The 25,239-nt window shown below is 49.6% G+C and overlaps 2 protein-coding genes across 4 annotated transcripts in view; one reads left to right on the top strand and one right to left on the bottom strand.

Moving 5' to 3' along the window:
- Positions 1–5,582: 5,582 nt before the first annotated feature.
- CIBAR2 (CBY1 interacting BAR domain containing 2) lies at positions 5,583–22,579 on the top strand. The gene is made up of 10 exons (XM_004377795.1): positions 5,583–5,602; positions 7,736–7,970; positions 9,680–9,748; positions 9,830–9,931; positions 10,067–10,072; positions 11,265–11,369; positions 13,611–13,724; positions 14,312–14,413; positions 15,787–15,905; positions 22,432–22,579. The coding sequence occupies exons 1-10, from the start codon at positions 5,583–5,585 to the stop codon at positions 22,577–22,579; spliced, it is 1,020 nt and encodes a 339-aa protein (XP_004377852.1).
- The window catches only part of KIAA0513 (KIAA0513 ortholog), a 78,381-nt gene continuing 73,273 nt past the window's right edge, over positions 20,132–25,239 (bottom strand). For all 3 annotated transcript variants that reach the window (XM_023732551.1, XM_023732548.1, XM_023732549.1), the window contains one exon: positions 20,132–23,277. In XM_023732551.1, the coding sequence (XP_023588319.1) occupies positions 23,228–23,277 (50 nt within the window). In that variant the 3' untranslated portion in view covers positions 20,132–23,227. The remainder of the gene's footprint in view (positions 23,278–25,239) is intronic.

Raw genomic sequence — 25,239 nt, 5'->3', positions numbered from 1 at the left:
CAGACACCACATGGGGACTGTGACCCCTCCCCCAGGCACTGGTGGGCTCTCTGCCCACGTGATCCTCAAACCCATCATCCTGCCTGGGGGTTCCCGAAGCCAGGCACTGAAGGTCCCCTCCCGGTACAATCTCATTTTCTCCCCATGGCAACTCTATAAGGGTGGGCCATTACTGTCCACTGTCCCCACTTTTGTTATTGTGGGCTGCTGTTGAGTTGGCCCCCGACTCATGACAATCCCATGCACAACAGAACAAAACGCTGCCTGGTCCTGTGCCATCTCCATGATCAGTTGCAAATCAGACCATTATGATCCATAGGGTTTTCATTGCCTGATTTTTGGAAGTAGATCACCAGGCCTTTCTTCCTAGTCCATCTTAATCTGGAAGCTCTGTTGAAACCCGTTCAGCATCATAGCAACAGGCTCAGAGAGGAGTCCTGGCCTGCCATGCGCCCAGCTAGGAGTGGGGAGCCTGGACTCGGCCCCACTGGCCGGAAAACTTCATGAGGGCAGGCATCTGTCACCTGGTGTACTGACGAATCTCCCCACCCAGCACAGGGAGTAGAAAGAGGAGGAGCCTAGCAAATACGTCGTTAGGACAGAGGACTGATGGAGAGTCACCAACGCTCTGCAGAAGGGGCAGTGGTGAGAGAGCTAGAAATCACACTACATGGGAAATGGTGACAGGAACGGGCACATTTAGCCTGGAAAGGAGTCCAGAGAAGACAGTCTCGAAAAATGGGGCAGACCTAGGCTCACCTCTGGCTATTCCTGCCTAGAGTGTTCGACCTGAATCAACACTCCAGGAAATGCTGGTAAACCCAAATGGAGGGCAGTCCCCCAAACAACTGACCTCGATGTTAAAAAATTGTCAGGACCAGGAAAAAATTATTTATTTATTTACTATCCGAAGAAGAATGGATGCATTTAAATTATGGTGTTGTCGAAGAATATTGACTATACCATGGACTGCCAGAAGAACAAATAAATCTGTCTTGGAAGAAGTACAGCCAGAACACTCCTTAGAAGCAAGGATGGTGAGACTTCGTCTCATGTACTTCGGACATGTTATCAGGAGAGATCAGTCCCTGGAGAAGGACATCATGCTTGGTAAAGAAAAAAAAAAAAAAAAAAGGGTTAGTGAAAAAGAGAAAGACCCTCAACGAGATGGATTGACACAGTGGCTGCAACAATGGACTCCAGCATAACAACGATTGGGAGGATAGTGCAGAACAGGGCAGTGTTTTGTTCTGTTGTACGTAGGATCACTATGAGTCGGAACTAACTGGATGGCACCTAACAACATTTATTTACTTTTGTCTTAGTTATCTAGTGCTACTATAACAGAAATACCACAAAGAGAAATTTATTCTCTCACAGTTTAGGAGGCTAGAAGTCCAAATTTAGGGTGCCAGTTCTGGAGGAAGGCTTTCTCTCTCTGTTGGCTCTGGGGGAAGGTCCTTGTCATCAATCTTCCCCTGATGTAGGAGCTTCTCAGTGCAGGGACCCCAGGTCCAAAGGACGTGCTAGCTCCCAGCTCTCCTTTCCTGGTGGTATGAGGTCCCTCTCTTCTCTGCTTGATTCTCTCTCTTATATCTCAAAAGAGATTGACTCAAAATACAATGTAGTCCTATAGATTGAGTCGTGCCTCATTAACATAACTGCCTCTAATTCTGCTTCATTAACATCTTAAAATGAAACCCATTGCCCTCTTGAGTAGATTCTGACTCAAGATCGACCCTATAGGACAAGGTAGAACTGCCCCATAGGGTTTCCAAGGAGCGATTGGTAGATTTGAACTGCTGACCTTTTAGTTAACAGCTGTAGCCCTTAACCACTGTGCCACTAGGGATTTGCAACACATAGGATAATCACATCAGATCACAAAATGGTGGACAACCATACACTACTGGGAGTCATGGCCTAGCCAAGTTGACACATATTTTGGGGGTTCACAATTCAATTCATGGTAAACATAAAGGACATCTTTGGGACAAGTGGTGAAATCTGAGTAGGTGAGTAGATTAAATAACCCGTCACCGTCGAGTTGATTCCGACTCATAGCTGTCCTATAGGACAGAGTAGAACTGCCCCATAAGGTTTCCAAGGCTGTTAATCTTCATGGAAGCAGACTGCCACATCTTTCTCCCATGGAGCAGCTGGTAGGTTCAAACTGCTGACTTTTCTGTTAGGAGACGAACATTTAACCACGGTGCCATCAGGGCTCTTTAGATTAGACAATAGGATGTAATGTTGTTAATTTTCTGATTTGCACTGTGGTTATGTAAGAAACTGGTCTCGTCTTAGGAAATACACACCGAAGTATTTGAGTAAAGGGCCATCAGGTCTGCAACTTGCTCTCAAGTGGTTCAGAAAAAAAAAAGACACATATACATACAGAGGGAGAGAGAAAGATAAAACAAATGTGGTAAAATGTTAACAGTTAGGGAATCTGGGTGGAGTTCTTGTATTATTTCTGTAAAACTGAAATTATTTTAAAATTAAAACTTACAAAATAAAAAGAAAAGTCAATGCCACAAAAGAAGAGAGGCTAGGGACAGTTCTGGATTGAGGGAGTCTAAATAGACACTAGAAACTCTGGTGGCACAATGGTTGAGTGCTCAGCTGCTAACCGAAAGGTGGGCGGTTTGAACCCACCAGCAGGAGAAGGATGTGGCACGGCTTCTGTAAATATTACAGCCTTGGAAACCCTATGGGGCAGTTCTACTCTGTCCTAGAGGGCCGCTATGAGTCAGAATCGACTTGACGACAAAGAGGAATAGACACTCAGAGCCCTTGGGTAGTGCAAACGATTAAGCACTCGGCTACCAACTGAAAGGGTAGAGGTTCAAGTCCACTCAGAAGTGCCTCAGAAGAAAGGCTTAGCGATCTCCTTGCGAAAAACCACAGCCACTGAAAACCCTATGGAGCATAGTTCTACTCTGGCACACATAGGGTCACCAAGAGTTGGAGTCGACTCCAGGGCAGCTGGTTTTTAAATCGACAGTAATTGCAGTGCTTCCCGATGAGTGGAGGGACCAGCTATTGATGGTACAGTGCAATGATGGGGTGTGGACATCAGAGCTTATGAGATGCCCGAATGGCAAGATGTTAATTTCCTGGGTGTGACATGTGGTTTTACAGGAGAATGTCCTTGTTCTTTGGAGATGCACATTGCATTTAGGGGAAGGGTCGGGATCTCTGCAACCCTCTCTCCTGTGGTTCTACAAAAACACATTTACAGGAAAGGGAGAGAGGAAGCCCCCGTGGTCTCGATGGAGCGTATGCAGCAGTTCGGGGTGGGGTGGGGGGCTTTTCTCAAGCCCTGTGCCCCGCAGCCAAAGGCTGGGAAGGGCCTGGGGGTGATATTAGCATTTTTCTTTCTGGCCACAAGATGTCTCCATCTCGCCAAATCAGGAGGTGGTTTTAATTTTTTCAAGTTCCTTCAAGTCAGTGGTGTCACTGGGGTTGGTGTCACCCAGTGCGGTAACTCATGGTGTCACCCGCCCCGGGTAGGGTTAGGGGGCTGCCGGCGAACTCACCCTCCCCCCTGACGAACTCACCCTCCCGCGTAGTTGGTGCGGCCCGGCCGGCCCCGCCTCCCAGCAGGCCAGATTGCCAAGCCACGAGGCCCCGCCCCTCCCAGTGTTTAGCTGACTCTAGGAGCCTCTTGCGGCTCTCCGCAGCTCCTCCCCTCTTCCACTGGCCAAGGCAGAGACCCTCCTCTCCGCCCAATGGCAGGCACCGCTGCCCGGCCTTGACTTGTGGGTGAGGGGAGTGAGTGGGGGGTGGGGGTGGACAAGTTACTGCACTGGGTGACACCAACCCTAGTGACGCCACTGCCTTGGTGGCCCCTTCGCAACCGACGCAGGCCCACCGTCCGCCGCTGCCGCTGCTGCCTCAGACCCTGGGGTCATTCTGGCGTGGTCTCCTCTGACAGTGTCAGGGGATGTGGTCGCACCCTCCACACGCCCCTAGTGACACCACTGCTTAAAGTTCCTAAGATGGTGAATTACTCCTTTGCTCGTTTCCTCTGACCCTCTTCTCTTTCTTCCACCCTGTGTTAAGGTAGTTTTTCTCAAAAGTGCTTAGTCTCTGGGTGTTTCCTGGGGGTCGCCCAGCCCTACTTCACCCTCTAGGAATTCCCCAGTACGAGGGTCTCTGATGCCCTCTGGTGGTCACCGGCTAACACAGACGTCCCCACTCCTACCCCTGAGCCGCAGAAACGTGAAATAGCTTTGCAGTCTCTCCCTGTCCTGAAAAGATTTGATTTTAGAGGGAAAGTTCATATCTCAAATCGTGAAATGTTCGAAAGACAGAGAGGTTAGGGGACTTGTCCAAGGTCACACAGCAGGGCTTGGATCTGGGATTTAGATCTGTGTTTAGCCGACTCTAGGAGCCTTGGTGGTACAGTGGTTAAGCACTTGGCTGCTAACAGAAAGGTTGTTGGTTCGAACCCACCAGCCACTCCACAGGAGGAAGATGTGGCAGTCTGCTTCCGGAAAGATTACAGCCTAGGAAACCCTATGGGGCAGTTCAACTCTGTCCTGTAGAGTCACTATGAGTTGGAATTGACTCAACGGCAACAGGTTAGCTGACTCTAAAGCCCCTGCTTTTATACCTGCACAAAGAAACAACCTACTTCATTCTGAAGATGTTCAAACACTAAGTAAACAGAGAGTATAATGAAGCCCAAACCTCTTCACTCAGCGGCAGTAGTTACCAACGTTTGGCCATGTTTGTTTCGTCTGTACCTCCACCCACTTCCCATCCCTATCGCTTAATTTTATTGCTGTTTTTGTTACTTTTATAGTTCTTTTTTAGGTAAAATTTATAAATTTTGAAATGCACTTTTACATGCTTTTATGTTTTCTTCTTTCTGTGTTTTCTTTCTTTCCGACAATGAGCAGGTACTGTTTTAATAATAAGGGAGGAAAGCAATAAAATTATGATAAAAATTTTAAAGACGTTCCTTCGAGCTGCGCCCTCCTCCCCCGCATTGAACCACAGAGCATTTCTGGGGGCTGGAGTCTCTGAGCTACTAGGCCTCGGGCCCCCCCAAAATTTTACTCTGTGCTTTGTCACTCCCCTGCCCTGCTGCCCAGTCAGGTCTCCTGTCCCCTGCCTGCCCGATCCAGGCAGAAGCCTGGGTGTGCAGGGGCCACAAACACAGCTGATCCCAGGGCTGAGCCCCGCTAGCTGCCCTCCAGCTTCTCCCTGCCACTTCCTGGGGACCCCAACCACAGGTTCACAAGAAGCTCCATCTCAAAGAGAGACTGGGGACTTCTTGGGGCCCCTTCTCTGAATGGCCTGAAGCTCCTGGGCCAAAGCAAGCTGGGCGAGGCCCTCCCCAGGCATCTCCAGCGAGGCCAGTGTGGGGAGGCGTTGCCAGGCAACCAGCCGGCTCCTCCCAGGGCCTGCTGTGGGTGGCAACGTCGTCGCCCGGCAACCAGGTGTCGGAGTCCCCTGAGCCTGGGCCACACAGCTGCTCCCAGCCCTGCCTGGCCTCTCCTGGGCCTGCAGGACCCCTGGGGACCTAGCCTGCCTACCCAAGACCAGGACAGCTGGTGCCTCTAGTCTCAATGAACGCCTTCCTCATCAGGTGAGTAGCCCTGCAATGGCTCCTGCTGGGAGGGAATGAGGTGGGGTTTTCGGGGCCTGATGCAGCCTGGGACTGCTTCTGGGGGCACGGGGTGCTCTCTCTCACACACCACGCCCATCTCAGGGTCAAGGGAAGCACAGGGTTCAAGACCACGAAAGCTTCTGGAACCTGGCCTCTGCCTGTTTCTCCAGCATTAGTGCCCACCACTCCAGTGGTGGCCAAATTCACTGGGTCTCTTCTGTCTTGCCCTCGCTCGCCTCCACCTGGGAAATCTCTTAATGCCCCAGACCTCCAGCGCGAAGCACCTCTCCTGCCGAAGCGCCACAGTCTCTGCCCTCCCCCCATCTCTGTACCACGCTGATCTATCCCTGCACTCTCACCACGCGCCCATCCCCTGCCTGTTCACTCCAACGCCTGCTTCGTCAGAGTTCACAAACTCAGGGTGCCTGTCAATCACCTGCCATGCTTCCTAAAAATGCAGTTTCCTGGGCCTCACTCAAGCAATTCTAGTTCACAGCATCTGGAATGAGGCCTGGGAATTTTCATTTTAACCGAGGCCCCCCTCCCCCGCCCCGACCTGTTAAAACAGAGGTCATGCCAGCTGTGTGACGTTTAGCAAGAAGCTTCATGTCTCTGGGCCTCAGCTTATTCATTTTAAAATGGTGATAGTACTAATACCATAAACCAAAACAAAATAAACCAAACCCATTGCCATGGAGTTGACTCCAACTCACGGTGACCCCTGTGTGTCAGAATAGAACTGTGCTCCACAAGGTTTTCAATGGCTGATTTTTTGGAAGTAGTTCACCAGGCCTTTTTCTTCTGAGGTGCCTCTGGGTATGTTCAGAACTAACTAACTTCTCAGTTAGCAGCCGAGTGTTTAAGTGTTTGTGCAAGCCAGGGACGCCACTAGTATTTTACTAGCAGGTAACTCCTCCAGAGTGTTTTGCAAATCGTGCAATGGCACACGAGTTAGGATTTGTTAGGAGGACAAAGGGCTGCTCTCCAGAGAGTTTCCAGCTTAGGGGTGTGATTAGAGGGTGGCAGGGGTTGGTGGGGGGCTTTGGTCCAATGGAGGCAGACAGGGCAGTGAGCACCTGGGGACAAGGGTAGAGCGAGTGGAGCGGGAGGCTGGGCACCTGAGGCTGGACCACCTTTGCTGTTTCAGGAGAAGGAAAGCCACAGATCATGCGCTCATCCAGTCCCTCTTAAACACCTGCTCTGGCCAGGCCTCATGCTAGGAGCATTTACAGACGAATCAGCAAGATCTCACCCCCAGAAGCTGAGGGCACGAGGAACCAAGCACCACATGAAGTGATAGATGATACGCAGGAAGCACAATTAAAGGCTTTAGGCTTCAAAGAAGGGAGACCCCCGACAGCTTGGGGGAAAGGCAGAGTCAGGAGAAACATCAGCGGGAAGATGGCCTTGGCTGCTACTGGCTGTGTCTTAAAGAATACCTCTGCTAGGAAGATAAAAGCCCTTTTAAAGGGGTCCCAGGGGGCAGTGGGGGCTTAGTGGTAGAATTCCCTTCCCTCCATGCAGGAGACCCAGGTTCGATTTCCCGCCAATGTACCTCCTGTGCAGCCACCACCCATCTGTCAGTGGAGGCTTATGTGTTGCCGTGATGCTAAACAGGTTTCAGCAGAGCTTCCAGACTAAGACAGATGAGGAAAAAAGGCCTGGAGATTGACTTCCAAAAATCAGCCAACAGTGGACTGATCCACAACCAATCATGGGGGTGGTGCAGGACCAGGCAGTGTTGTGCATGGGGTCACCGTGAGTCGAGGCTGACTCGATGGTACCTAACAACAACAAAGGGGCCCCAGGGAAGAAATGCCCAAGCTTGGAGTCAAAATCACGTTTACATTCCTGCCCGGCCACTTACGAGTTGTGTGATTGGGTAGTTGGCCCCGCTCTCTGAGACTCTTCCTCACCTGTGTTACTGGGCTGATGATGCCACTTTGAGTGTTGTCCCAGGGACAGATAGGGGGTGGGCGGGTGCCTGGCACGATGCTTCCCACATAGGAAGAGCTCAGTTAGCAGTGGCTCCTGTGTGCTTGTGATGGTCAGCTGCCCCTGGGCTGCCCGGGGTCCCTGGCCAGAGGCCCACTCAGGCCTCTGCCTCTGCAGGGACAGCCAGGTAAGGATGATGGAGAACATGGTGACCAATGCTGAGAAGTACTTTGGCCAGTTCTGCTCGCTGCTGGCTGCCTACACCCACAAGATGGCCCGGCTGCGGGACAAGGCCGACCAGCTGGTCAAACAGCTCATCGACTTCGCCAACACCGAGAACCCCGAGCTGCGGGCCACCCTGAGGAATTTTGCCGAGGACCTGGCCAAAGTGCAGGATTACCGGCAGGCCGAGGTGAGCGAGCTGGACACTTACTTCCATCATCTCCTCATGCAGGAGTCATTTCTGAGAGTCGAGGGGGCTTCTGTGAGTTGGATGAGGGTGGGCCAGGCCAGGAGACCCTGGGGGGGAGGTCTCTGAATCCTAGGTTGAAGGCGTCTCTAGGGTCCACGAGGACCCAGAGAAGGGACATAAAATTCTGAGAGGCAGGGAGGCTGCACAGTGTTGGGGAAATAATTAAAAATAAATCCCCTGCCAACCGAGAAAAATCCTTTGCAGAAACTGTAGAAAAGAATGAAATAGTTCTATTATTGTATAAGCATTAAACCAGGCGGTCATGTGCACCATAGGCAGTCCACTAAAGAGATTGCAAAGACAGACAGAATCTAGCTGGCAGACACAACCCACAACACACAAGTTCTTAAGACAGACGTTAACTTCTCCTCAAGTAAGAGGACTTGCCAGCATCGTTTGCTACACATCCACCAGCACCATTAGTTGCTGTTGACTCCACCTCCGACTCATGGCACCCCCATGTGTGTCAGAGTAGAACTGTGCTCCATAGGGTTTTCAATGGCTGATTTTTTGGAAGTAGATGCCAGGCCTTTCTTCTGAGGTGTCTCTGGGTGGACTGGAACCACCATCCTTTTGGTTAGCAGCCAATCGCGTTGACCATTTATACCACTCAGGGGCTCCATTCACCTGGTGATTGGATGATCTTCTGTATTTGCTGACTGCCTTTATCCGAAGGAAAAAATAAAACTTCTCTAGTCTCTAGGACAAGTAGGTAGTGGCAGCTTGGAGCCTGCATCTAGGCGTAGTCAGCACAAACCCCATGCTATTCTGTGCTTCACCATCCTTCCATCTTGCTTCCCTAGCTAGATCATAAGGCTGTTTGCTGAGGATGAGAATGGTCTGGATGTAAGTCCTGTCTCTGTCCTGCTGTGATTCTCAACAGAAGTCCTGCCGTAAAGCAAGCTTCAGTTTTTCTCATCTGCACAGTGGGGTTGTCATGCCAACTTGCCCAGAGTTTAGGAGAGCAATGTGTGTAGTAGGGACACAGCTGTGCTCATTTCCTCTTCTAGCCCTCCCTGGTAACCACCCTTGCCAAGTTGAGTTTTGTTCCGGGTACTGTCTTCCTAAGGGTTGTACCAAAAAAAAAAACAAAACCCAAACTTGTTGCTGGGGAGTCGATTCCAACTCATAGTGACCCTATATGACAGAGTAGAACTGCTCCATAGGGTTTCCAAGGCTGTAATCTTTATGGAAACAGACCGCCATACCTTTCTTCTGTGGAGCAGCTGGTGGGTTCAAACTGCCGACCTTGTGGTTAGTAGCCTAATGCTTAACCACTGCACCACCAGGGCTCCTTAAGGGCTGTACAGTCCCAGTGAGTCATCACGTAACCTTAGTGAGTACAATCATGCCCATTTTGCAGGTGAGGAATTGAGGCTGAGTGAGATTAAGTACATTCAATGTGCTGCTCAAGATGTTGGGTGGAAGACACAGGCACCGAGCCCAGGCCTGGTGCTTGTACCTTAAAGGGGGTGGAAGGGCATCTTGTGCTCCCCCTGCCATCCACGGGATAGACATACAGCTCTGGGTATGCAGATGGTGCTTTATAAACGCTGGCTGGAGTCTGGGCACTGAACCTGGCCCCGCAGAGGCCAAGCATCACCCTGGCTCTGTCTGCTCTGATTCCCCGCCTATCCCTGCTCCTCCAGGTTGAGAGGCTGGAGATCAAGGTCATTAGCCCCCTGAAATTCTATGGGGCGCAGATAAAGCAGACCCGGGTGAGTGCGGGGCACCACAAGGTGGGTGGCACTGGGTCTCGCTTCCCTAGATCCTGGGAAATAACCCTCTTCTTCCTTTAGGCTGAGATCAAAAAGTTCAGACATGTCCGAAATAATGAGATCAAGCAACTGGAAAAGCTAGAGAAACTGAGGCAGAAGTCACCCTCGGATCGGCAGATGATCGTATCCTTCCCACTTGTCACCAGGGTCCTTGGGGTCTTCTCTGTCCAGGCCCGCTGGGCAGGTGCTGCGAGGGGGTGGGCACCCTATGGGGCTGCTTGGCTTATCTTGGGTCCTCCTTAACAGTGGCTACTTCAGTCCCAGGTGAGTGACCATCTGTCTGGGTAAGGCAGAACCACACTCAGGTAATGAGCAACCTCACAAAACAGCCAGGTGAGTTTTCACCTGGGCAGAAGCAGGTGTGTGCAGGGCCCTGAGCTCAGGTTGGAAGATTTGAAGGTGCAGAGAAAGCACTTGCCTGGCAGTCAGGAGGCCTGGGTCTGTCCTGGCACTACCCAGCTGGGGGAACCAAGGTAAGTCATTCCCCTCCATGGGCCTCAGTTTCCTCATCTGTAAGACAAGGGCTTTTATTGCTTTTGTTTTTTTTATTTTTTGTTATTTTACTTTATTGTTTTATTTATTGCTTTTATCTTGTTTATTATTACCTATTTAATGCTCAGTCCCTAGGTAGCACAAATGCTTAGGTGCTTGGCTGCTAGCCAAAAGGATGGAGGCTCAAGTCTACCCAGAGGCACCTCAGAAGAAAGGCCTGGCAATCTAATTCCAAAAAATCAGCTATTGAAAACACTAGGGAGCAGTTCTACCCTGACACATATGAGGTCATCATGAATCAAAGCCAACTCAATGGCAATTGGTCTGGTTTTTGTTTTTTCCTGGATACCAGCCCCCAGCTCCCTGCAACAACCTAGACCAGACATTTCACAAACATGAGATCATAATTAAGGCCCCATTTTAGTGATGGAAACTGAGGCTGAGAAAGGTGACTTGCCCAAGGTCACACAGCTAATTGGCAAACCAAGAATTCAGATCCGCGGGAGTCTGACTTCAAAATACAGGTTCTTCATAGCACTGGGCCTGGCACAGAGTAGGCATCCTATAGACGTCAATCAAAGGAATGAATGACTGAGTTAATAAATAAAAATGTTGCATGTGCAAGAATTATCAATGAATGTGGAGGACCTGTTATAATAATAGCTCAGTGAGTACCCATTCTTTGATCCTCACAACCACCCTGTAATGCAGGTCTTGTTTCTGTTCTTGGTTTGCAAGCAAGGAAACTGAGGCTCAGAGAGGGTAGGTGACTTGTCTGAGGTCACACAGCTAGTACGCTGTCTGTTCCACTCCAGCACCTGTCCCCTTAGGCACGACCCTATTCAGTCACCCCTCTGACTGAATCAGAGAGCGCAGGTGAGGGGACTGCGAATGGTCCAGAATGCTGCCTGAAGGATTGAACCACCCCCCTGACACTTTCCACCTCTCGCTTCCCTTGAGCCAGGCAGAGACAAGTGTACAGAGGGCCTCGGTGGATGCCAGCCGCACCACGCAGCAGCTGGAGGAGACGATCGATGGCTTCCAGAAGCAGAAGCTGAAGGACCTTCAGGTAGGGATCAGTGTCGTGGGCACTGCGGGCTGCCTGGTGTCTGTGCATGTATTCCTGCACGTGCATGTGTATGACCAGTGTGTATGTCTATGTGAGCCTTTGTGGGTGTGCGCTTGTGAGTGGGTGTGTGAATGTGTGAGCCTGTGTGTGTGTCCATGTGTGTATGTGTGAGTATGTGTGTGTGAAAGCCTATGTGTGTGTGCAGGTGTGTGCTTGTGTGTAATGTGTGTGCTGGTGTGTGTGAGCATTATGTAAGTGTGTACGTGTGTGTGATCGTGTGTGTGTTCATGTGTGTGCAGGTGTGCTTGTGTCTAGGTACCTGTGTATACGTGAGTACATATGTGCATGTGTATGTGAAAACATAGGTGTATTTGTGTGTGTGTGTGTGCATGTGTGTGCAGGAGTGTGTGAGTGTGAGTGTGCAAATGTGTATGTGTGTGAGTTGTACCCACACAGCTCTCAGGAGCCCAGGCTCCCAGTACAGTTAATCCTGGCTGCGGGGCATAGGAGGCCAGCTGCTTAGGCAGCTGTTCCAGGCACAGCTGTCCTGCCCGGAAGCCCTCCACTGGGAAAAGACTCAAAACCCACAAGCTCTGTTGGCCTTCATCCTTTCCTTTCTGAAGCTCTAGACACTCTTCTCTGAAGAGACCATGGGGAGGTGCGGCAGGACAGGCCTGGGTCGCCCCACATCCACTCAGACTCCAGGTCCCAGTGCAGCCCAGAATCCTGGGCCCAGAGTCCCCAGCTCTTGCGAGGACTTCAGAAAGCTGGGGTCTTGAAGACCAGCTGATCACAGAGGCCCTGCATCTAGTCTTGAGCCCTTCCAGTCCAGTTTCCAAATGGCTGCCAAGAAAAACCAGCTACTGTCAAGTTGACTCTGAATGATTTTTTGGAAGTAGTTTGCCAGGCCTTTCTTCTGAGGCACCTCTGGGTGGACTTGCACCTCCAACCTTTCATTTAGCAGCCAAGTGCGTTAACCATTTTCACCACCCAGGGACTCCAGATTGCTTTCCAGGGGCCTCATAAAAGGCAGATCAGATTTGTCATTCCTGTGCTTGACAACCTCCTATGGCTTCCCTTGTTCTAAGGATAAAGTTCAAAATCCTTTCCATGGCTGGTGCCCCACACATGGTAGGAGGATGTGTTGGGGCCAGACACGCAGTAAGAGCTCTATGGGTGCCTGCTGAGCCGAGCAGTGCCTCCTGACAAGAGGAGCTGACATGGATTGCCTTTATCCCATGCCCGGTATCACTCATCATACTTGACAGTTGGGTCCAGTCAGGTTGAGGAGACCCTGGGCAGAGCAGAGTGACATGCATGTACCAGCAACTGCCCTCCCTGTCTCCAGGAAGACCGCCACAGCCCACGAGTGACAGATGGAGGTTCCATAGCCATCCACCTGCAAGCCTGTGTCCTTAGAGTGGGTGACACAAAGGCTGCAGGGATGGGCCCAGTAGACAGAGCTGAGACGACGACCCCATGAGAAACTCCTCGCAGAGAACGAGCCCTCACACATTTCTGGTACAGTCCCTGTGGAAGGCAAATGGTCAGCATTTATCAGAGTTACAAATGCATTTAACCTGCAATCCAGCAATTCCACTCCTGGAATTTATCTGCCAGCCACCCCAGTCCAGGAAAGAAATGACATTTGTAGAGGGTTCTTCATGACTGCTTTCTTGTTACAGCAAAAGACTGAACAACAACAACAACAAAAATCCATGTGTCCATCTGCCGGAGATTAGTTAAATAAATGACACACACATCCACACAAAGAAACACTATGCAGATGTAAAACAAAAATGAGTAATGAAGCTTCCTGTGGAAAGATTGCCAGGATTTATTGTCGACTGACAAATAGAAGCAAGGCTCAGACAGCGTGAAAAAGGGAGAAAATAAGAATGCGTGTTCATATCAAGAAACAGTGCAGGTATCTACAAGAAACCTCTGGAAGTTATTACCTAAAGGAAGTGGGAGAGATGGGAAAGAAGGGGACAGAGACGGGAGCAAGATGCCTCAATGTGGACCCCCTCATAGTGTTGACTTCTGAACCACGTGAATGCGTTATCTGCTCAAACAAAAATCAATCAAATTAAAAGTAACACATTGAACTTCCCCTCCAGGACCCATGTCCATAAGGATAGCCAACCCCACCTGCCGGTCTGTTTTATACATTCTGGATGTTATTCCATGACTCTCCTTTGAACAGTATTACTTACGTGGTTTGCGTTTCTCTCTCCGCAGAAAATTTTTTTGGACTTTGTAACCATTGAGATGGTCTTCCATGCCAAAGCAGTGGAGGTGTATTCCAGCGCCTTCCAGACCCTGGAGAACTATGACCTGGAGCAAGATCTAGAGGTAGGTCACAAGTGTCCGTTTTCTATTTAGTGTGTGGGGTTGAATCTGATTTTGGTTCTGTCTTAATGCAAGAAATTTTTCTTGGTAACATTTTGTAATTTTTCTAATTTTGAAAACTCATTCTAATGAACTGTTTTAAATGTCTGCCCTTGGGTGCCAAACTGAGAGTTGGAGAATTTTCCCCAATGCTGTCTATCAACATGTTCATCATCATTTGGATATTTAAAGACAAACAAATGGACAACAACAACAAAAAGTGTTTCCAGTGGAGGTCAACGGGCTCCTGCATTTATTCATCTCTACGATATTCTTTTAGGGGCGGGGTTGTTTCTAATCCAGCTATCTTCCTGTGTGACTGGAGATGAGTTACTTATCCTTGATGTGCCTCAGTTTCCCATCTATAAAAGTGGATGACAATGCCCACTTTCAGGGCTGTTGTAAGGATTATGTGAAACAACAAACAGGAAGCTTCTGGACAGTACCTGGCACAGGTGGGGGTTCCATCTGTGTTAGGTATCTCTGGGCCTTCTGGCCCCACTGTCCTCCCTGCCCACCCCCACTCCCTTTCTGTGTTTCCCAACTGGCAGGATTTCAGAGCCAAGATGCATGGAGTTTATGGGCATTACAATGCTCGGCCACTCACCAACACCAACACCTCTTCTTCTGTCCTGTGGGGTCTCACAAGCCAGGTGAGCACTGGATGGGGGCGGAGGGTGGAAGGTGCCAAACCTATGACAAAGTGAAGTGACAAGGAAAGGCCAGATCGCAGTCATCCCAGAGAGCAGAGCAGAGGCGGCTGAGAAAGAGGCATTGCTGTGAGTGGGAGGGCTATTCTGGAGTCTGGCCTGGACTTTGCCTTGAACTGAGACCAATAAAACCACTTCATCCAGGCTGCACCTGCCTACACGCATTCCCTGGCTATGGCTGCCGCGTGTCCTGGGTGCCCCCTAGTGGACTCTGAAGTGTTTGCCATTTGAGAAATGGGCTCTAGATGGGTCCAGTCCTGCGTCCCACCCAGGGGGCTGACGGGCCTCAGAATTTTTTAGATTTTAGGAAAGTAATGAGGTGCATGTGCTACATGTTATGTTGCAACCCCAGCAAGGTCTGGGGAAGACATCTGTAATGAAGCACATTTATATTTCTGCAGGGAAAACTATGAACATTCAACCAAGTGAGACCCAGTGAGTGCATGTCCAGCTAGGGTGGGCGAGGTAGGGAGCAGCCCCCCAGTGTGTGTGGCTGGGAGGCAGGGGGTCTCATACCTTTCAGAATAATTCCCTCTAAAGACAGCAGAGAAGTACGACCCCTGAGCCCCATGGCCTGTGCCCAAGCCTACCGCTCCTGAGCTGTGTGACCTTGGGAATGCTTTCCTTCTTTTAAAAAATATTTTGTTTTGTTGTTGTTGCTGAAACTATACACAGCAGAACATACACTCATCCAACAATTTCTACAAGTACAGTTCAGTGACATTGATTACATTCTTCAAGTTGTGCAACCATTCTCATCCTCCTTCGAGTAGTTTTTCCACCATTAACATAAACTCACTGCCCTCTAAGGTTCCTATCTAATCTTTCGAGTTACTGTTGTCAATTTGATCGCATATAGATAGATCTTAAAAGAGTCCAGTGCTCAAGGCAGACATTCTTTACTAGTTAAGCTAAACTATTGTTTGGTTTTGACTTCAGGGGATATTTTTGGTTTAAGGTTTAAAGATTATCTCAGGGCGATAGTTTCAGGGGTTCATCTAGCCTCCGCGGCTCCAGAAAATTTGGCCTCCAGGAAAATTTGAAATTCTATTCTGCACTTACCCCCTTTTGATCAAAGACTCTCCTGTAGAATCTTTGATCAAAACGGGGAATGTTTCTTAACCTCTCTGTGCCTTAGATTCCTCACCTGCAAAGTGGTGGCTAATAATCGTTACCTCCGCGTAGGGTTGTGGTATTAGGTGAGCAAATCCCTGTGAGGCACGAAGCACTTAGAACTGTGCCTGTTGCACAGCAAACACTCGATTTTAGTCCCTGCCATTGTTATTATTGATGTCGTTGTTATTCTTCTTCTTTAGAGTGCTCAGAGCACCATCCAGAGTCAGAGGAAAGAAGAGGAGGCGAGTGAGGATGGGTCTGTGGAGGAGGATGTGGTGGAGGATCTCAGGGGGCAGGGGCAGGGGCAAGGACTCCATAAGTAAGAAGAGAATGCTGCCCCGTGACATTCAGAAAACCTGGGATGGCTTGAAGTCAGATGCCCTTGACCCTCGAGGGGACTCTGCTGTGTAACCCTGGGCAAGTCATGTGTCCTTAAGGACAGTGTCTCTCACCTCGCAGGCTACTCCAGGGATTCCACCTGCCTAGCACTATGCCTGGCACACAGTAGGTGCTCAATAAATGCAGAGTCTCAGCCAAATTGTCCTCTGTCCTGTTCCATAACTTATGACCCAGGGGCCTGGTGTGTTTAACCTGCATTAATGTTGGGAGTCCCTCGGTGGCACAAACAGTTAAGCACTCAACTACTAACTAAAAGGTTGGTGGTTAGAACCCACCCAGAGGGGCCTTAGAAGACGGGCCTGGGGATCTGCTTCCGAAAGGTCATAGCCTTAAAACCCTATGGAGCACAGTTCTACTCTGCAACACATGGGGTCACCATGAGTTAGAGTTGACTCAACAGCAACCAGTTTGTTTTTTTTTTTTTTTTGGTTTTACTGTTGGGAGCAGGGAACTGATGTGCAGGGCCATCTGGGGACCAAGGGCACATCACAGAAGTCCACAGAGCTGGGGGATGGGGACAACAGAAGGTGGAACAAGGGGAAGGGGTGCTCAGACTTGGCTAGCTGCCTTCCTGGGCCCTTGGGGACACATTTGGAGGGAAAATTCCCAATGCAGCACTGTCTCCCCACTTCTCCCTGCACTAGTGACTCGGCATAGCTGAGCTGTAGCTGACATTCCTGGGTCCTGGAATTGGATTCTGTGCCCAGCACCATGTACAGACTTCTCTGTGGGTGAAGGCCACACACACCCAGGGAAGTCGGAAGGTTGTAGATCATAATGAGCCTAAAAGTGCAGACATGCTCCACTTGTCACAGCAACCCCTGAACAGATCACACCAGCCTGGGGTCCCAGCAGCTCAAAGCTGGAGGATTCCTGCATTCCCATTGTGATGCAAGGGACCAGGGAAAGTTCCAAATCCTCCAGTGTGACGCAGAACAGAATAGAAACTTCTCTTTCCACCGAGCTTCCTAGGCGGGTCACAGACCTTCTGCCTGGTGGGCCTGCTTCTTTGGAGGGGCCACAGTGTCTTAAATTGGGGGTATCCACGCTCAGGGTCACCCAGGCCTCAGCAAGCCTCCTCCCTCCTCACTGAAAACCTTGGGCCAAAACACTGTCCCGCAGCCTCTTGCGCTCACTAGGGGACAGAGACTCACATCTGCACAAGACCCAGCCCAAGTCGGGTAAACATCTCTCTGATCCCAGAAAAAAAATGTCTCCTTCTCAAAAGTCACTAACGTAACTGAGAAGTTGGCAAATTCTGTGAAAAGTCCTCACAGATATGTTAAAACAAAAATGAAACAAACATGACTTTTTTTTTAAGGATAATTTATTTCAGTTTCCACCTTCTGACAACCCAAGGTGCAATATATATACATTTTTTTTTTCTTCACAGGAAACAGCTTTGATTTTAGCACTGTTTTGAGATCTTCAACCTCAAAACTTTCTCAGCCTTAAAATATAGTCTGTAGAGCATCACCTAGTGGACACAAAGTTGCATGACTGTAGCACATAAAATGCTGCTGTCATTGAACTACACTTCTAAACTACAAAGAAGGCAATATTGGGATGTGATAATGCAAGTTTGGATCTAAGTGAAACTCAGGTGAAAGAGCAAACAGAAGGTACAGATGTCAAACAGCACTGAAAACCTCAAGAGAAACCACAGTTTGTAACACAGGTAGCAGATGAACTACTTTCTGACATATTTACATATTCTAAGGGGGTATACAGGGAGCCCTGGTGGCACAGTGGTTAAAGCACTTGGCTGCTAACCAAAAGGTTTGAACCTACCAGCCGCTCCTCAGGAGAAAGATGTGGCAGTCTGCTTTCATAAAGGTTTACAGCCTTGGAAACTATAGGGTAGTTCTACTCTACCCTGGAGGGTTGCTGAGTTGGAATTGACTTGACAGCAGTGGGTTTTGTTTGGGTTTTAAGGGGGTATATGCATATTCTTTGAATTCCTAGCATTTCCCAGAGTTCAAATGTTTGACTCACCTTTCCCAAGGTGTCTACCTGGAAGATTCCAAGGGACAGTCCTTAGGCTGGTCTCCTGACCTTACTGGGCTGCCCCCTTCCCTCACTTCCTTCCCAATAGCTGAACTGAGAGCGATGCTGTCACTTGCAAAGGAAAGAATGCAGGATTCTATGAAATCAGAATCCATCCCTGATTCAAAGCTCTTCATCTGCTATGGATGCCTTCCTTCCCATAGTCCTGCGTAGGGATGGGGCCCAATGCATGTTTCCTCTCTCTCTTTTCTGTGAGCCCATTTGCTTAGGAACTAGAAGGGACCAGGTACAGCCCTCTCCCACATTCTAGCTCAATGCCAAGCAGGTAAACAACAAGAATCCTCTTTCTAGTTAAAGTGCAAAATTCCTTAGCATGCAGCTGAGAGCGCCCCAGGTCCCCGGGCTCCAGGGGTGACTCTGTGGAGAGGCCCGGATATGGGTGCTTACTAGATTGCACAGATATCCTGGGGGAGGTGTGTGTGGAAGTGAGAGGAGATGAGCAAACCCAGGGGGTTCTCACTCTACTGGAAGTGATGGGGTTTCCCCTTTCCAGTAGTAACCACTGGAAGAGTAACGGTTAAGGTAATGTGACCATTACCAAAGCAAAGGTAACCTGATTAAAGAAGCTCCAATGGAAGTACGGCCCCATGTAAACCCCATGGACACTTGAGTCCCCCAGATACCGCTTTGGGTCAGGAGGGTCCCCCTCCTGAGCTCTCTTCCTCATCTCCTCTTTGGAACCCCCACAGACTGGCCAGACTGGGGACACTGGCCTGAGACCAACCAAGGCCGGCCATCGATGTGGCTCCCTGTTCCCCAGGCAACAGAGCGGGCCCTGGGGTGCCTCTCACTCCTGGGGAGTCTGAGCTGCTCCACATGGTGCTGAACCCCAGGAATACAAGACACCTGCCCAGACACAGCAAGGGTGCCCACCCTTCCAAATCAGACTGAATGGTGCTGAGAATGGGATTAATGTTTAGGGTATTCTCTGGGATGAAAAACCTGGAAATGGCTCATCCACTGGAGATGAAGCAGCACCTTCCTCTTCCCAGCCACACGGGAACAAGAATGCCCTGGGGCAATGGCCCTCTGGTTAGTGACAGCAAGCCCTGTGTCTGTCTGAAGCTCCAACATGGAACATTCGTCAATTAGGAGCATTTCTAGTCAAAGGGGAATTGTTTCCCCTTTGCTGTAAGCTCAGCTGAAAGCTTTTCAAGTGGAATGTGTCTCCGAGAGTCATAAAAATTAAGAAGCAATTTACAGGAATAGTGGGTGAGACAACTGAGTCGTAAGACAAAGAGCTGAGCAGAACTAAATGGCTATGTGGGCAGGAAAGAGGAGCTTGAGGGGTCTGTAGAGACCCAAAGCCAAGTGAAAAGCCCAGTCTCAGACCACCTACCCATCCTCGGGCTGGCCTCCACCCCTCCCCCACCCCGTCCTTGGGCCGGCCTCCACCTCCCTCCTGGAAAGAGTGTCCCTCCCTTCTGCCTTCTGCGACAATGGACCCCTACCTTTTTTAAGTCCTCTCTTCCCAAGATCTCCACTGTTCTTGGCAAACTAGTTGGCTCCCTGACTGCCCAGTTATCCAAAGCCTTAGGTAACATGGTAGTAAAGGGACCTAACCATACAGGCCAACTAGTTAGGGTACTGTAACACCCAGGAAGGCCAGGCTTGTGGCTCATGGCTCTGAACTTCTGGTTAAGGTAACTGGGTTAGACCAGAACCTTCTGTAAACTCCTCTGTGGTGTGAACTCTGGGCACATTCTCCAAGAGGAAGCTGGAGTGCTTGATGCCCCCCGTGTCATAAATTAACCCACATGACACTGTCCACGGAAAAGCAAACCCTGGATTTACTGCCTCTGTTCATGTGAATGACCTCCACAGTCCAAGCGGCTGGGAGAAGTGAGTTGTAGGGACCACTTGGTTTCAACTCAAGGAGAGGACAGAAGCAGAATGCAAGGCAATGAGTGGGGCTGGTGGGTGGGTGCCTCTGTCTGGGGTGTGGTGCTGGTTCTAAATCCAGCGTGTGCTCCTTGGATCAACCTGAACATTTGGGGTTTTAATCTGGGGACAGAATGCAGGAACTGGACCTATCTTCCAACTCCCCCACCTCCTTTTGTAATTTCATAGCTCTTCAGCCCACTTTTTTTTTTTTTTTTGGCAATAGGAAAATCATAGTCTACTCCATTTTATTGTACAAATAACCACACACACACACACACACACACCAGATGCCATCTGGAGAGTAACACAGCCCCTCTTAAACATCTATCAAGATTGCTAAAACTATAACAAAGACTAAAAACATACAAAGCCATGTCTCAACATTGCACTGTTTCTAAAGCAGGAAACTTTTAATTTGAGAGAATTCTCTGGATCTGGCTCACTGGGATTCCCATAGCCCTGAAGGTCAGACAGTAGAAAATCTGAACCACCACTGCTAAGGACAGGCCTTCTAAGCCCCTGGCTTTGGACACTACTCGCTAGGACTGGAAAGGTTTCTTCTTGGATATCATCTGATGTTTCCTGCACTGGGTCTGAAGTTCCTGCATTTACAGGAAATGCTATGTTTTAACCTACAACACTGTGTACTTGCGTATACACACAGATACGAAATCTCTGCCACCTAGACTGCAAAACTGAGTGATTCCACAGAGGGCTCCCTCATTTCTGCTCTGGTGGGGCCCGGGGTGAAGAGACAAGGTGGCAGGGAGGAGAGAGGCAAGCTGTCAACCTTCTTCTAAGGACGTCATGCCCTTCCTGGTGACAGTGGCCAGAGGCACTTCCAGAGCAAGCTGCTCAGCCAGAGCCGCTGCCAAGAGAGGAAACAGCAGACAGTGTCACCTCCTGACTCAGTGTCACCTCCTGCCTCACTGTCTCCATTGCGGGGGCCAGGTTTTCTGTGGTAGCTTTCCCACCTGGGGCTTAGCAAAATAGGTAACACTTCTAGGGGTCAGATTCACTTCAACCTTCAGGAGCTGGATCTATGAAAACAAGGTGGTGGGGGGTGGGAGCAAAACAAAACTTTTCTTCCACTTGTTTCAAGAAGTCTAGATGAAAAAAAAAAGACTATCAAGATCCCATTTGAAGGTCAGAAATTGCCTTAAAATGCTTGGAAAAACCAAAAGAAGTCAAAGCTGTACTTCCTTTGAAACGCTGTGCCAGTCCCGGCTCCAACTCATCCTGGAGGAGCAGGATCCAGGGGCTTTCTAGCACCCCTGGAGAGGGTCTTGGAATCTATTTTTCTCTCCAAAAATCAGACCAAATCAAAACTCATACACAAAAATCTTATATATACAAGGATAAGTCTTTTGGGCACCTTAAAGTCTTAATGCATTTTAGTAACTACTATACCTAACTAGTCTGACCACAGGACAGCAAAGTGGAGGGCCTATCATCAGCTCTGCAGGCTGTGACAGAGCACTCGGCCAGCCCTTAAGTTTAGAGAGGAGGGAAGTTAGCATGGGGCATCTGGGGATGGTTATATGCGTTATCCCCAAGGAGGCATCAGAGAGGAGGGGCCTGCACACCCTTAATTCACTATTGTTTCTCTAAAACCTTTTTAGTGGAGACATCACGATTTGGGGGACCTAATAATGGGAGCTCCATCCTCTAAGATCTGCCTCACCTACAAGAAGCACACCGCCACCACTGCTTAGTGGCATTGTACGTAGGCTGAAATATATACACGCACACATGTGGCACCATCAGTAAAAATGAGCCCCCCTCAAAGCTCCAACCCTGTTCTCTGGGCGGGCAGCCCTCTACATGTGTGTGCTCAGATCAGCCATACTTCATGTCACCCAACACCCAAAACATGCGCTCCAGAGGGCTACCACTTCCTGTTCCTCCCTGCTGAGCACCAGCTGGGTAAGGGAATGTCAGCATCCATTTGTCCTGCTCACAGATGAAACATTGATTTAATTTGATTGAGATTAGAGGAGGTGGGAGGGAGGAAGGGGGAGGTAGGGGAGGAGAGCGCCTCACGGCCTATCCAAGGTCAGAATTGTGCAGGGCAGCAGGCAGAGGGAGTATTTACACGGGGCAGGGGCAGGCTCGGGAGCCGGTGGGCCTGGTGCTGGCGGCCTGGATGCCAGCCCCTCTGACTGGTGTGGCTGGGACAAGCCCCAGACACTGAGATAGGTGAAGGGACTATCAGCAGAGTGCGAAGGAGAGCGGTCACCGTGCGGCTGTGCCTTCCAGGGGCTGCGGGTGGAGGTGTCCAGTGCTCAGGCTTCAGATGAAGGACGTACTCGATGACGAGCCGTGGGCAATCGCTCCCCACAGTGCCTCTCCCTGCTGCCCTGCCTCTGTCAGAGGGACCCTGAGCGTGGACTTCTCTGTCCCTTTTGAAATAAAAAGCAGCTCTGTCTGGATTTAGAAAGGGCACTGTCTTGCAGCTTCTAAAGGAACTTCTCTTTCCTGTGTCTCTTGCACAGGACAAAAAACCCTGCTTCTCCTGGGGAGCTGCGGAACTTTCTTGGCTTCAAAAAGAAGCCGCCGGCTGACGAAGCACTTCTCACATGGCTGACGCCGCATGAATCCTGTGATGTCCCCAGCCGGGCTCTCGCTCAAACGGTCCTTTAGTTGGGGCCGGGTCCTGCTGCTGCATCCTTTCACGGTCTCTCTCTAAAATAGAAGGATTTTCTCTCCTTGAGCTTCCTGTGACTCCAGTTCCTGTCCTATGAGGAGAAAGCAAGTACCTGCCACGGAGCAACACTGAAAGGGTCAATATCCTCTCCCCAGCTCCCCCAGGGGTCTGTGTGGATTAGGTGGCCTACACCCCAAGGTTAGGTCCTAGGTCTTCAGCCATACTGACAGCGCCTGCCTCTGTGTGACTGCTGCATGCTGGGCAGCTCTTGCCCTCCTCTGGCATCCGCCCTCACCTACATCCTGAGCCCACCAGCCTCTCTTCCGCACAGTCTCTCCAGCGGGGTCAGTGGCGGGGTGGGGTAGCATGCCTTCCCCCTCCTTCCCCTCATCTCACAAGTCACCTCAGCTTTAGCCATACAGTCCAAGGGGCACTTTGGCAAGTGGATGGGGAGCAGATACAGGCAGAGAGGTGAGGACGGTCACCAGGTTCTTCTAACGGTTAGTTCTAGGGCAGCAGGGCGGCTCTGGGCACTGCTGATGTCATGCAGGGTTATCGAGGGTGACAGCCAGTCACTGGGCCTAGAAGAGTGGTGTGCACCCTCAGTCCTCCGTGGCGGGTGCCGTGGGGCAGCCTCCTGTGGGCTACTCAATGGCCATCTGCTCAATGTGGTCACTGAGCAGCTTGTACTGCTCTGGAAGAGAAAACAGCATTATTTCTCAGAAGATCGCTAGGCAGACAGGTCTGTCCCACTCTTCTGACAAGAGGCCACTGCAAATCAGGGGTCTTGTAAGGAGTGGTGAGTGCAGGTATCTCACTCACACTGCTTCTCCGGGCAACCCTGGGCACCCCTGTCTGCCAAGCATCGTGGGCAGGGCTGAGCCACAACATGATGGGTTAATGCAGAGACCCCATTTACCAACACGATGGGTGTCAGCCATGAACTTGAGTCCGCTGGATTCCTGGGAATCAGGGACACATGTTCGTATACAGGTGATGTTACAGATGATGTTATATTAGCCATTACTGATTGCTGTCAAGTCAATTCCGACTCATAGTGACTCTACAGGATAGAGTAGAACTGCCCCATAGGGTTTCCAAGGCTGTAAATCTTTATTGGAAGCAGATTGCCACATCTTTTTCCCACAAAGTGGCTGGTGGGTTCAAACCACTGACCTTTCAATTAGCAGCAGGGTGTTCTAACCACTGTAACACCAAGGCTCCTCATTAGCCATTAGGGAGATACAAACCACAATGAGATACTACCTCACCCCTACCTCTATTAGAATGGCAATGATAAAAAACAAAAAAACAAAAAAACAAACAAACAAACAAAAACCCAGAAAACAACAGGTGTTGGCGAGGTTGTGGAGAAACTGGAACCTTATACATTGCTGATGGGAATGTAAAGTGGTACAGCCACTGTGGAAAACAGTTTGGTGTTTCCTCAAAAAGCTGAACATAGAACTACCGTATAACCCAGCAATCCCAATCCTAGGTATACACCCAGAAGAAGTGAAGGCAGGAACACAAACAGGAATCTGTACACCAATGTTCACTGCAGTACTTTTCACAATAGCCAAAAGGTGGAAATAACCTAAATGTCCATCAACAGACAAATGGATAAACAAAACGTGGTCTATCCATATAACGGAATACTACACAGTCATAAAGAGAAATGAAGTTCTGATGCATGCCACAGCATCGATGAACCTTGAAAACATCATGTTGAGCGCAATAAGTCAGTCGCAAAAGGACAAATTCTGCATGATCTCACGTATATGAAATAAGCAATATTAGAAACCAAAGATTATTAATGGTTACCAGGGGTTGGAGGGAGGGTGAAAGAGGAAGATTTTTGCTTAAGGGGCACTGAGGTTTTGTGAATGGTGGTGGAATAATTCAGAAAAGGATAGTGAGCATGGTTGTACAACATGAAAAATCCAGTCATGAATTATACATGTAGAAACTGTTGAATTGGTGAATGTTTTGCTGCATATAGTTTCACCATTAAAAAAAAAAAAACCCTACGGAGTACAGTTCGACTCTGACACACATGGGGTTGCCATGAGTCAGGGATGACTGGGCAACTGGTTTGGTTTGGGATAATGAATAAAGTTTTCCATGGATTTGGGAAGTTGACCTCAGCAAAGAACTCCCTTCTGTTACAGAAACCAGAGATTCTAGAAAAATCTCAAGATTCCCCCCCACCTCCCTTCTTCCCCCTACGGGAGCTCTCATTTAGAGCCATTTAGAAGGTGGGGCAACTTATGGCCAGAGCTTGACTATTTACAAGTTCAGAGTCTGAGGCTGACTTGCATGTTTACCTTTGTCCTGTGTGTAAACACTGAGGGAGCGGGCTCCTCCCGCACCACCCTTGGCAAATCTTATCCAGCAGAAATGGTTTTCCAAGCAGAATGTGCACTGTTTCAAGCATTTAAGTAGACACAGGGAAAGGGAAGAGTCCTGGGTGGTGCAAATGGTTAAGGTGCCTGGCTGCTAACCAAAAGGTTGGAAGTTCTAGTTCACCGAGAGGTGCCTAGGAAGAAAGGCCTGGTGATCTAGTCCCAAAAGATCAGCCATTGAAAAACTATGGAGCACAGTTCTACTCTGACACACATGGAGTTGCCATGAATTGGAGTTGACTTGATGGCAG

Source organism: Trichechus manatus, unplaced genomic scaffold (assembly GCF_000243295.1).
Source record: "Trichechus manatus latirostris isolate Lorelei unplaced genomic scaffold, TriManLat1.0 scaffold00053, whole genome shotgun sequence".
In the NCBI taxonomy this organism is placed as follows: Eukaryota; Metazoa; Chordata; class Mammalia; order Sirenia; family Trichechidae; genus Trichechus; species Trichechus manatus.
The sequence above is the reverse complement of the archived record's forward strand: the minus strand, read 5'-3'. Positions and strand labels throughout refer to the sequence as shown.

Bases quoted from the DNA above. Each gene is read 5' to 3' on its own strand.
- CIBAR2 (XM_004377795.1), top strand. From the start codon at position 5,583: ATGAACGCCTTCCTCATCAG. The intron at 14,414-15,786 runs GTGAGCACTGGA...CTTCTTCTTTAG, and splicing joins TGTGGGGTCTCACAAGCCAG to AGTGCTCAGAGCACCATCCA. The intron at 15,906-22,431 runs GTAAGAAGAGAA...TCTCTTGCACAG, and splicing joins CAGGGGCAAGGACTCCATAA to GACAAAAAACCCTGCTTCTC.